The sequence below is a fragment of the Scyliorhinus canicula genome, chromosome 4 (assembly GCF_902713615.1).
Source record: "Scyliorhinus canicula chromosome 4, sScyCan1.1, whole genome shotgun sequence".
Classification (NCBI taxonomy): domain Eukaryota; kingdom Metazoa; phylum Chordata; class Chondrichthyes; order Carcharhiniformes; family Scyliorhinidae; genus Scyliorhinus; species Scyliorhinus canicula.
The window spans coordinates 214,729,239-214,742,698 of NC_052149.1; the positions used below are offsets into that span (position 1 = coordinate 214,729,239).

The following is a 13,460-nucleotide window of genomic DNA, read 5'->3' on the forward strand; positions in this document are numbered from 1 at the left end:
ACCTTGGGCGAAATTCTCCGACCCCCACGACGGGTGGGAGAATAGCGGGAGGGCCTTCCCGACATTTTTCCCGCCCTCCCGCTATTCCCCCCCCCCCCCCCCCCGCCGAAGTCCCGACCCGAATCGCTGCCGCCGTTTTTTTACGGCCGGCAGCGATTCTCAGCTGTTAGATGGGTCGAAGTCCCAGCCCTTTCCGCCGTTTTTACGAACGGCAAACACACCTGGTCTTGCCGTTCGTAAACACGGCGTCACAAACTCGCTTTTTATAACCATGGCACCGATTGGCACGGCAGTACCACGGCCGTGCCAAGGGTGCCATGGGCCTGCGATCGGTGGGCACCAATCGCGGGCAGCAGGCCCGATGCCCGCGCACTACTTGTCCTTCCGCCGCCCCGCAGTATCCATTCGCGGGGCGGCTGAGGGGCAACCCGGCCCGCGCATGCGCGGGTTTCGCGCAAAAACGCGATGACGTCACCCGCGCATGCGCGGGTTGGAGTCTTCCAAACTGCGCATGCGCGGCTGACGTCATATGACGCGTCAGCCGGCGCTAACTCCGGCAAGCGGGCTTAACGATTTTCGTTAAGCCCGTCTTGCCGGAGCCTACGGCGTCGGGCTGCTAGCCCCGACCGGGGACCAGAATCGGTCCCCGGTCGGGAAGGGGCGCGCTTTACGATTTCTCCCGTTTTGGGAGAATTTCGCCCCTTGTATCTTGATTTTCGGAAAACCCAAGTGTGTGGCACCTCCATATTTTTTCTCTTTGCGGTGAATAAAAAATATAAAAAGAGAGGAAACTGGCGATGAGGACCGAGGCACTAAAACTGTCGACGAGAGAAGTGAAAATGGATGACGAGACCGTGTGAGAGGATTCTCAGGACCAGATTCAAATGTCGATCAAAGGAAAAGCCGCCAATACAGAAACGTTTGGAAAAAAAAATCAAAGTACAATCATAAGTCAGAACAAAGGTTTAAAAAAAACTTCCTTGTCGTGATAATTGGGTAGACGCGAAGCTGCAGGGACTGCACACATTGGCAAAGTGAAATGGGCTGTGAGAATGGGAATTCCCAATTTGGTGCAAGCTACCACTCGAATAAAAAAAATTGAGCCCAGGCACAAAAATCTTTTTGCATTGTGGATTAGGATACCTCTTGCATCGTATATATATATATTAAAAAAAAGGAAGGGAGGAAGGCTGAAAAAAATGGCCCCTGGGAGCCAGGTATCCCAAATGGCAGTCAGAGGTGGCGCCATGGCTGCATTTGATGAAGACTGTGAGACTTGGAACTCACAGAGATTTCAACTTTATCTCGTAGCTAAACAAATACCGGAGAACCTAAAGGTTGCAACATTTATCAGTTCAGTAGGGCATAATACTTTATACTATTGCAAAATTTAATCCACCCAGAAAAGCCAGGAGCTAAAACCGAATGAATTGATGAAGATTCTAGAAGACCATTTATTATTGCAGAAAGATTTCAGTTCTGCTGCCATAGTCAGGAAAAAGCAGTTTACCATTCGCGGTGATCTTAAGAAGGTTAGTAAAATACTGTGAGTTTGTTGCAACACTGGGTGACACCCTTTGTGACAGGCAGTCTTATGTGGACTCCGCAACAAAGCTATTGAGAGAAAGCTGTTTACTGAAGGCACCTTAACTCTTAAATCAGCAGGAGAAATTTCAAAGTCAATGGAGCACAAGAGGCTTCACAGGTGGGAGCTGGAGCGAAGATCCACAGGATGGAGACCACCAAAAATAATCCTGCCATCGATGTGCACAAGTTGGACATTCAGCGGGGGAATGCTGGAATAGAGGAAACAAGTGCAAGAGCTGTGGCAAAAAGGGCCATATTGTCAAAGTAGGCTGGACATGGCAAACGTCACCAACACCGAAGATGTGTAAGAAAACAAAAACACCTATGCCTACTAGTCGAGTCAAAATGATGATAGGTGAAGTTCAAGACCCCTTAGGAGATGATGTACCCGAACAACTTCAAAAGCTGAAACTAGACGTCTTGCCAGTACGGGACAATCACATATTTCTGGGTATTTCCACACCATGATGGAAGTCAAAATGGAAGTGGATAAGGAGCAGATGTATTATTGATACCGGAGACCATTGATAACAGGCAGTTAAAACATCTGCCATTGAAGCCATTAAATGTTATCCTATGGACGTAGACAGAAGAGGTTGTACCACCAAGGATACATTATGGTAAAAGTGGAAGTAAATGGGCAAACAGTGGAGTTGCCTCTCCACAATGGACGGGGAAACTTTCTTGCTTTATTTGGTAGAGCATGGTTGGGAAAAATCAAACTCAACTGGGCAGCGGTGAATCAACTGGTTGATGGGAAAAAGGACCAACAGCAGCTTCTGGAAAAGTGTAAAAAGGTGTTTGAAAACTCACTGGGCTCAATGACAGGAGTTGAAGTCCAACTCAAAATTGAGTTAAACAGTATGCTGAAATAACTCAAAGCCAGAAACATAACATATGCCATTAGTTCAGAAGTCAAAGAAGAATGAGAAAGACTAGTCCAAACACGAGTCACTGAACCAGTTACTACAAGTGATTGGGTGACCCCAATAGCTCCTGTACTAAAACCAGATTGCTCAGTAAGGATATTTGGAGATTTTAAGACAACAATAAACTTGGTATTGAACCCATTACACACATTGTTTTATGTCAAACAGACATGATATTGGACAAAAGAATCAGAGAGTGCATATAAAGACGTAAAATAAGCATTAAAGAAGAAGTCCGAGCTATTGGTTCACTACAATCCCAAGCTGAAGTTACAACGTATTTGCAAAACTTCACCCTATGGGGCTGATGCAGATGTCTTTCACATAATGCTTCAGGAGAGGAACAACCAATAGCATTCGCTTCATCTACTCATACTAGTGCAGAAACAAATTGCGTTCAGCCAGAAAAAGAGACATTGAATATTTTACTCGGAGTAAGAAGATTTCATCACTACCTTTATGGACATCATGTTGCACACTTGACAGATCCCCAACCCTTGCCAACAATCTTCAGGCCACAGATAGGTATTGCTTCTTTAGCAGCTAGTAGGTTACAGAGATGGTCTTTGATACTATCGGTACACACCCACAATATTCAATTTTGTAAATTGGAGCAATGTGTGAATGCTGATACTTTGTCAAGATTGTCGTTACAAATCAAGTGGGAACCTAAAGACAATCTGGTCAACATCCTATATTTCTCACATGTGGATAATGTACTTGTGACTTCATCTCAAGTACAGAGTTGCACAGAAACCAATCCAGTGATGGGGACGTTTATACAAATGATCCTAAAAGGAACAATGACAAACATACATCATAAAATCCAGCCTTACATCACAAGACAACTTGAGCTGATACTCGAGTGGAGTCTTATTGTGGAGAATCTGGGAGATTATTCTTCCGCACTTGCAATAAAAACTCCTCCACCAACTGCATTGGTGACATCCTAGTGTGGTGAGGATGAAGAAACTAACACGTAACTATTTTTGGTGGCTATGCTTAGATGCCCAAATCAAAGAGAAAGTGGGGCAATGACAGTCTTGTTTAAAACTAAGAAACACTCCACCACTCAACGCTTACATTCATGGGAATGGCTGAAATATCCATGGCAGAGAATACATATCAACCATGCTGGTCTAATTGAAGGATACAAGTTCCTAATAACTGTAGATACACATTGTAAATGACCAGAGGTAGTGATTATGAAATCCACGACAGCAGAACAATCTATTGGGAAGTTGGATTAAATATTTGCGAGATCTGGTTGACCAGCGCAGGTTGTTTCACTTCCGAGGAGTTCAAAGACTACTTAAAAGGAAATAGAATACAGCACATCAAGTCGGCTCCATACCAACCTTTCATATATGGATTGGCCGAGTGATTCTTACAGTCACTTAAACACTCAATAAATGCATCAAAGGACTAAGGTACATTGTCAAGACAAGTGAATAACTTTTTGATGTCATTCTGAAACACCACACATGCAATGACCCAGAGTTCATCAGTAATGCTGCTTTTCAAAAGAAATCGAAGAACAAAGTTTGACCTTTTTAATGCCACCTGATACTTCAGAGATTGTCAAACAACAGCAAGTGCAGATTGCCAGGGTGGGATAAAACTCTAAAAAGAGAGTATTTATTCAAGGAGACAGTGCTAGCAAGAACCTACATGACCAATGAGAAATGGTTACCTGCAGTTCTCCTGACAAAAACAGCTCCAATATAATTTACGGTGTAGACAGATGATGAGAGAGTTTGGCGACGTCAGACTGACCAATTACTAGCTTCTAAAGCAAAATCATTGAAACTGCCCAGGAAGTATTTCCATCGGAAAATCTAAGCAGTGACACTTCTGAACAGAGACCAAACACAGAAGACAAATTCAGATTCTGTTTCTGAAGAACCTTCAACTCCAATGGAGAAGTGAAATAACTTCACAGGAAATACTACCAACAGAAGAGAAAGAAGACATTCAAAGGTCTCGAGAAGGCAGGTTCCAGAATGTTGAACACAACCCAAAAGAAAAAGATGGCCACCTGTGAGATTGTCTTTTTAATTATATATGTAGGAAATATTAATGCAAAGTAATGTATCTAATGTTAATTGGGTCTGTTGTTTAAAATCGTAATTGTTTGGGTCTAAAGAAGTAAAGGGGGAGGGGTGTCATGTATTTAAGTAGTAAATCGTTGCCGGTCAAACGTCAGGTGATGTGTACTGGCACCGGCAGGGTGGTTGCATGGGCTGCATCTGAGACTTGTATGAAGCAACATCTCCAGAATAAACCTTGCATCGTGTTTTTAAGAAACCCAAGTGTGTGATACCTCCATACTTTTCTCTTTGTGGTGATTTAAAAATATAATAGAATGATGGTATTTCCCTGGAGTGTTCAGCTTATATTCCAGACATAATCAAAGGAAAATGTAGTCACAGTGCTACAGCCAATAATGCAGCAGTCCAGTAACCTCCAGGTGACAGGGAATGATGACCAAGTCTCCTACCTCAGCTCCAGGATGCTGGTGACATTTTTGGCAGGAAAAACACGTCTGATAAAGTTGAAATCTCCAATGTACAGACTGCCATCTATACCAACAGCCAAGGCGGCAGGGGCCAATAGCTTGTTTCCATCAGCAAGGCCATTGCAACTGGGGCAGGAGATGCTTCGTCTGCGTCCATTTCCCATGATGCTGTTGATCACCGCTGGCTGCTGAGATAGAAACTGGTTTTCTCCATTTCCTTTGTGCAAGACACCTGGTGAAGAGAGCAAGAGAAGGATGAGCACCAACATTTTACTTTGAACATTAATCTGAACAGAATGAATGACGACCAACAACAGAATGCCAGAGACCGATAAGGTTCGTTGCAAAATGTGGTTTCAAAAGGCTTGTAAAAAGGGGAAAGGAGAACGAGCGAGAGGGGAGTAGGGGAAGGAGAACGAGCAAGGGTGGAGTAGGAGAACTCCACCCAGGTAGAACTCGTCTCTGGGCTATTAATGAGGCAAAGGCAAGGACAACCACCCCCGTCTAGAGCACCGTTGAGTCTGACACCCTGAAAATGGCCACCAGTGGACATGGCTCCAACTCAACATTATGTATCTCTGACATGGTGTTGAAGAAAGAGACCGCAAGGTTACTAACTTGGGACAAGACCACAACATATGAGTGTGGTTGGCGGCCCCGAGAACAATGCTCACACCTGTCCTCCACCCCAGAGCAGAATCCATTTATCTTCGCTTTAGTCAGATACGCCCTGGGCACCACCTTGAAGTGGATCAGACTAAGGAGAGCAGATGAGGACGTGGAATTGACCATGTGAAAGACCTTGCTCCATACCTCATCCACCAAAATGGACCCAACTCACTCTCCCATTTCACCTTCACCTCATTCAATGGAGCCGACCCCGCTGATAGGATCTGGCCAAATATACACAAAATATCCCCCCCCCCCCCCATCAGTCCCGCTCAAAGACAAAATCCTGCACAACAGGGAGGAGTGTGGTGCCAAGGGAAAGAGGGAAAAGCCTTGTGTGAAAAAACGCAAACTTGAAGGTAACTGAAAAGACTGGAACCAGGGAATTGACATTTCTCTGACAGTTCCTTAAAGCTGGCAAACCCTCCCTCCAGATATAGGTTCCCAAATCTCTCCAAGCACCCACCCACCCCTCATGACCGAAACGTTGAGTCTAAACCCGTGGAAAAAAAGGTGATTATTGCAGATGGGGGGCCAACAAAGACATAGAACTGAGTTCAAAGTGCTTCCTGAACTACTTCCATATTCTCAGGGTGGACACCATGACTGGATTCAGGGAAAATCTTACCAGAGGGAATAGCAGCGATGTGGTTACGATTGCCCTAAGGCTTGGACCCTTTCAGAAACTCGCCTCCATTTGTCCCCTATGGAAATCAGATCACTGAACTACAATACGTAGTACTTTCTGAATATTGGCTACCCAATCGTAAAATAATAAATTGGGTTAAGCCAATCCTCCTGACTCCCTGTCTCTCTGGAGCAACACCTTATAGATCCTTGGGGTCTTACCCACCCAAATAAATGAAGGCACTAATTTATTAGCTTTGACAAAGAAGGGCTTGGAGAGAAAAGTGGGGAGACGTTGAAAAATAAATAAAAATCTTGGAAGCACGTTTATTTTAATAGTCTGAAGCCTACCCGCCACTGACAAGGGGAGGTCGTCCCACTTCTGCAAGTCAAATTTGACACCGTTGACCAGACTAGTATAATTTAATTTTTTTTTTCTAAATAAACTTAGAGTACCCAATTATTTTTTTAATTTTCCAATTAAGGGGCAAGTTAGCCTGGCCAATCCACCTAACCTGCACATCTTTGGGTTGTGGGGGCGAAACCCACGCAGACACGGGGAGAGCGTGCAAACTCCACACAGACAGTGACCCAGGGCCGGGATTCGAACCCGGGTCCTCAGCGCCGTAGGCAGCAATGCTAACCATTGTGCCACCGTGCTGCCCTTAGTATAATTTAATTTATGAAGAGAGGCCCATTTGTGGGCCACCCGGATTCCCAGATGATGAAAGCAAGTTCTGGCAAGGTGAAAAGGTAGTCTCCCCAAATGGGCTCTTCTCCCCGGGGATTTAACCAGAAAGTACTGGTTCTTATCCAAATTCAACTTCTACCCAGAGGAGGAGTCAAAACTCCCAAGCAGCTTCATTATCCTGGATACTGGGTCCGTGATATAAAGAAGATCATCCGCCTTCAAGGTCACCCCATGCTCCTCGCCTCCCTGACTTATCCCACTCCACTTAATAGAAGATCTATGACGAGTGGTTCTATTACCAAAGCAACCAGGAGTGTAGACAAATGATATCCCTGCCTTGTGCCCCTACTCAGCAGGAGGTAGCCAGAATTCCAAGTATTTGTGTGAACACTCGCAGTGGGGGCCCTATAAAGTAAACAAATCCAGGATATTAACTATTGTCCAAATCCAGACATTTAACAGATGATGTTGGGCAGCAGGGTAGCATGGTGGTTAGCATAAATGCTTCACAGCTCCAGGGTCCCAGGTTCAATTCCCGGCTGGGTCACTGTCTGTGTGGAGTCTGCACGTCCTCCCCCTGTGTGCGTGGGTTTCCTCCGGATGCTCCGGTTTCCTCCCACAGTCCAAAGATGTGCGGGTTAGGTGGATTGGCCATGCTAAATTGCCCGTAGTGTCCTAATAAAAGTAAGGTTAAGGGGGGGGGGTTGTTGGGTTACGGGTATAGGGTGGATACGTGGGTTGAGTAGGGTGATCATGGCTCAGCGCAACATTGAGGGCCGAAGGGCCTGTTCTGTGCTGTACTGTTCTATGTTCTATGTATGTTGTACGCCAATTGCTGACCCTTAACGAAGCCTGTCTAGTTTTCCAAGGTCACCTCTGGGAGGCAGTGCTCTAACCGCAGTGCCAGCATTTTAGCAAGTAACTTGACATCCACATTTAAAAGTAAAATATGTCGGTATGATCCACACTCTGTTAGGTCCTTGTCTTTCTTAAAGATCAAGGACATAGAGGCCTGCACAAGAATAAAGGGTAATGGACCCCAGAATAAGGAGTTGTTAAATATAACTCAAATATAAAGTACAAATTGCTCCTCAAACGTCTTATCCAACTCAATGGGGAAGCCACCAGGGCCAAGAGCTTTACCAGTCTGCATCAACTCAATGTATTTCAGAATTTCCTCTGAGCCCAACAGAGATTCCAACTTTTCACACCTCTCCCCCTCCACAGTCGGGATGGATAATCCACCCAGAAAATCCGCTGGAGTCTCTGATCTGTAGAGATCCTGATAAACCATTTCAAAAGCCACATTAATCTGAGGAGGGGATCGTTGGAATGAGTCAAAAAAACCTTCGCTGAACTGCTCCTAATACAATGATATCCTTTTCAAAATAAGGAGACCAAACTGTACACAATTCTCCAGATGTGGTCTCACTAAAGCCCTGAACAGCTGCAATCAAACATCCCTACTTTAAAATTCCATTCCGCTTTCAATAAATGTGAAAATTCCATTTATCTTTTCAGACTCTTTACCTCCTTGTGACAACTTACTTTCCCACTTATCTTGGTGTCATCAGCAAATTTAGCTACCATATATTTGGTCCCTTCATCCAAGTCATTGGTATGGAATCTAAATAGTTGAAGCCCGAGCACTGATCCCGATAACATTCCATTAGTCACAGCTGGGCAACCCAGATAAGACCCATTTTCCACTACTCTCTGCTTCCTGTTATTCAACCAATCCTTTATGCATACTAATATATAGCCCTCGATACAATGTGCTCTTATTTTGTGACACACCTTTGATGTGGGATTTTATCAAATGTCTTTTGGAAATCTAAGTACACCAGATCTCGAGGTTCTCCATTAATTATCTTGCTAGTTTCTTCCTCAAAGAAATCTAACATATTAGTTAAACACAATTTACCTTTCATAAAACCATGTTGACTCTGCCTGATCCCTTATGCTTTTCCAAGTATCCTCCTATAACTTCTTTCATAAATAATTCTAGCACTTTCCCTGTGATAAATGGGAGACTAACTTGCCTATAGTTCCCTGTTTTCTGTCTCCTTCCTTTCTTGATAAAGGTGTCACATTTGCCCTTGTTTCAATCTACTGACATCCTTCCAGAATCAAAGGAATTTTGGAAGATTATCACTGCAGTCACTTCTTTTAAGACCCTAGGATGCAGGTCATCTATTCCTGGGGATTTGTCAGCCTTTAGGTCGAATAGATTTCCCAGTGATGGCAATTATTTTAAGCCCCTCCCTATGTTTCACCTCTTCAATTTTAAGTAACTTTGGGAAATTTTCTAAAGTGAAGATAGACACAAAATACCCATTCCTTGTTTTTCATTATTGATTCCTCCGACCCACCCTCTAGAGGACCAGCATTCACTTTAGTTACTCTTTTCCTATTTAACTACTTGTAGAAACTCTTACCATCTGTTTTTATATTTCTAGCTAGCTTTCTCCCTCTTTGATTTTTTTAAGTCACATTTTGCTGGTTCTTAAAATCTGTCCAATCTTTGGACCTAGCACTAATCCACCCCTTTGGGTTGGGCGAGGGGTTAAAGTCTCAAAAATCTGTTCCTGGCAGAAATCCAGCACCAACCTTTCCATTTCCGGCTTTGATCAAGGGCTTGGTGGATTCAGGAGTTAGCTGTTTTCATACTTGCCTCCTGGAACTAGGTGCCTGCTTGCAAGGCCTTCGTAATTTGGCACCACACCTCAATGGATTTTTCGATCCTATCACAAAGCCTCTTGCCTTACCCCCCCTCCCCACCCCCACTAAGCCCTCACTAAGCCGCTGGGGAATGCATCGTGGGGAGGTCGCCAGCAGCTGGACTGGAAGATCCTGACGGTGGGAAGGGCTGGAAAAATTCAGGCAGTGGGATTCGTTTTGAACTGCTACTTTTTTTTAATAAATGTTTTTATTGGTTTTTTTGAGCAAGGTATAATTACCGTTATGTACACAGAATAAGAAACACATATATATATATATATATATATAAACACACATTTAGAGGAGAAGGGCACACTCCAACATAAAAAAAATACAATAACATATGCAATGGAATAACTGGTGGGGTATTGTGCACCAGCTCGACAGCGGCATCTCTGTACATCTGACAAAATTACCCACCCCACAGAAGTAGGCGACTGCCTGCGGGGGGGGGGGAACGGGAACTGGGGGGGGGGGCAAGCACACCTTTGGGTGCCGGGGAGAAAATCACAGTGTGCGATATTTGGCTGTGCTGTGTGCTGCTGTCGCCCGCCTTTCCCGGACGGGTCTCGCTGCCGTCCCACGCTCGCCCACGCTTCTGCCGCTCCTTCCGTCCTCCATCTCCAGTTTCCTTGTTCCCCGCTCCTGGAGATGTCATGCACGTTTTGGCATCCCGTGTCCTTCCTCCGGCTCCCGCTTTCCTGCCCCCCCCCCCACGGTTCGCCTCCCTCTGAACTGCTACTTTAAAGTTAGGACAGACATGATGAGCTGAACTCGCCTCATTTTGTTCTGAAAATATACATGATTTTGCTCCGAAAAAGTAACTGTCTGTCATATGTACTTATAATAGTTGTAAAATCTGTCAGAATCCAAATTAAATTGTCACAGCATAACAGGCATTTGAAACGATTGTGCATTAGAAGAAATTGAATAGAATAAGCTACAAGAAATTGGCCAACCCACCACTTTTCACGTTCAATGCGTGGTGCTTATCCAGCGACCAACCCCCCAGGTTGGATGGATCCAGTTCATAGCCCTGCAGCAGGGCAGTTCTCTTCTCCCATAGTATAAGATTTGGACAAGATTCATATTCATAGCCGACAGAAACTGGAAAACAAACAAGCAAAGGAAATTTAGCTGACAATATTTTTCATTTTCGCAATCATAATCATACATCAGAATTCACGGTACATCTGTCCTCCTTTCTCTTCCCTCCTCTCACTGTGATTCAACAAAAATAAATAAATCACAAGTCTGGGATAGATTACAACGCAGAAGAATGTGGATACATTCATACTGTTGGGGAAACCATATCCGCATGAACTGGATTTTTCTTTCAAAATGTCGAAAGACGTTGCATGGAAGCTGACATGGAGTTTATTTTTAAAAAGGTCAAAAGTTCACTTTGGAGTTGTCAACAAGTGTGCCTTTTCCAAGAAATCACATGGCCAGCATGGTACTTTAAGGGGAAGAGCGGTTTGTTTGTTTTGAACTACAATCACCTTAATTGATGGGGAAAGATCGGGAAAGGCAAAAACTGGTGATTTATTGGGTAACCCATGACAAAGACAGGCTTTAGATTTTGAACCTGTTGTTTCGAATTTAGTGGCCTGGATTCTCTGATGGACTACGATGTTGTGGCCATTACGGAGCCATGGATTTCACAGGGGCAGGAACGGTTGTTAGATGTTGAGGGGTTTAGATGTTTTAAGAATAGGGAGGGAGGTAAAAGAAGAGGGGAAGTTGCACTGTTAATTAGGGAGTGCATCACAGCCGCAGAAAAGAAGGTAATCAAGAAGGGTTTGTCCACTGAGTCAGTATGGGTGGAAGTTAGAAACAAGAAAGGAGCAGTCACTTTATTGGGAGTTTTCTATAGACCCCCCCAATAGCAGCAGACAGATTGGGCGGCAGATCTTGGAAAAGTTCAGAAGCAACAAAGTTGTTGTCATGGGTGACTTCAACTTCCCTAATATTGACTGGATCCTCCTTACTGCAAATGGTTTGGATGGAGCAGATTTTGTCAGGTGTGTACAGGAAGGATTCCTGACTCAATATGTAGATAGGCCAACTAGGGGGGAGGCCATATTGGATTTGGTGCTTGGCAACGAACCAGGCCAGGTGTCAGATGTCTCGGTGGGAGAGCATTTTGGTGACAGTGACTACAACTCCTTTACCATAGTCATGGAGAGGGATAGGAACAGACAGTATGGGAAGGTATTTAATTGGGGGAGGGGAAATTATACTGCTATTAGACAGGAGCTGAGGAGCATAAAGTGGGAACAGTTGTTCTTGGGGAAATGCACAACAGTAATGTGGAGATTGTTTAAGCAGCACTTGCTGCGAGTGCTGGATTGTTCTGTCCCACTGAGACAAGGAGGAATGGTAAGGTGAAGGAACCTTGGATGACAAGAGAAGTGGAGTTTCTAATCAAGGGGAAGAAGAAAGCTTACGTAAGGGTGAGGAAGCAAGGATCTGGCACGGCTCTAGAGGGTTACAAGGTAGCCAGGAAGGAACTCAAATGGACTTTGGAGAGCTAGAAGGGGGCATGAAAAAGCCCTGGGGGGAAGAATTAGGGAAAACCCCAAGGCATTATACACTTGTGAGAAATACGAGGATGATCAGAGTGAGAGTAGGGCCGATCAGGGATACTGGAGGGAACTTGTGCCGAGAGTCTGAGGAGGTAGAAGAGGCCATATATTTTACTTCAGTATTCAATACTGAGAGGGATCTTGTTGCTCATGAAAACAGTGTGAACCAGGTTAATAGACTCAAACAGGTTGATATTAAAAAGGAGGATGTGCTGGAAATTTTGAAAAGCATCAGGATACATAAGTCATCTGGGCCTGAGGGATATACCCAAGGTTACTACTGGAAGCGAGGGAGGAGATTGCTGTGCGTTGGCGGTGATCTTTGCGTCCTCACTCTCCACTGAAGTAGTACCGGATGATTGGAGGGAGGCGAATGTTGTTCCCCTGTTCAAGAAAGGGAATAGGAAAATCCCTGGGAATTACAGACCAGTCAGTCTTACATCTGTGGTGAGAAAAATATTGGACAGGTTTCTGATAGGGGGCGGGATTCTCCGCTCCCAGGACTAAGTGCCCGCACCGTCATAAATGCCGTTGCGTTTCACGACGGCATGAACAGGGCCCGGGAATGACCTATTCTGGCCCCCACAGGGGCTCAGTACGTGGGGCCAAATGGGCGCCGTGCCAACCCGCGCATGCGCAGTTGGTGCAGCTCATTCCTGTGCATGCGCAGTTGGGCCGCGCCATCCTGCGCATGCGCGGGGAACTTCTTACGCGCCCTGGCCTCTCACCAACATGGCGCCGGTGTTCTGGGGCCGGCCGCGGAAGGAGGTAGGCCTGGGGGGGGGGGGGGGGGAGCGGCCAGCCTGCCGATCGGTGGACCCTGATCGCAGGCCAGACCCTATCGGTGGCCCCCCACTGGTGAAGGAGTCCCCCTCCCCACCCCCCCACAGGCCGCCCCCCCCAGCGTTCCCGCACAGTTCCCGCCGGCAGTGACCAGGGATGGACGGCACTGCTGGGAACCTGTCGTGTCGGAGCGGTTGCTTGGCTCATCCGGGCCGGAGAATCGGCACTCACCTTTGCGACGATTCTCCGAGCAGCCCGGCGCGATTCTCGTGGTGCTGGTATCGGGGGGGGGGGTGGGAGAATCGCGTGCGGTTGTCGGGGCGACAGAATCGCGTGCGGTTGTCGGG

The 13,460-nt window shown here is 45.7% G+C and overlaps 1 protein-coding gene across 22 annotated transcripts in view; it reads right to left on the minus strand.

The window, feature by feature from the left end:
• The window catches only part of LOC119965371 (teneurin-2-like), a 3,273,255-nt gene that overhangs the window by 54,563 nt on the left and 3,205,232 nt on the right, over positions 1 to 13,460 (minus strand). For all 22 annotated transcript variants that reach the window (XM_038796070.1, XM_038796068.1, XM_038796065.1 and 19 more), the window contains 2 exons: positions 10,706 to 10,849; positions 5,017 to 5,266 (listed from right to left, as the gene is read on the minus strand). In XM_038796070.1, the coding sequence (XP_038651998.1) occupies positions 5,017 to 5,266; positions 10,706 to 10,849 (394 nt within the window). The remainder of the gene's footprint in view (positions 1 to 5,016; positions 5,267 to 10,705; positions 10,850 to 13,460) is intronic.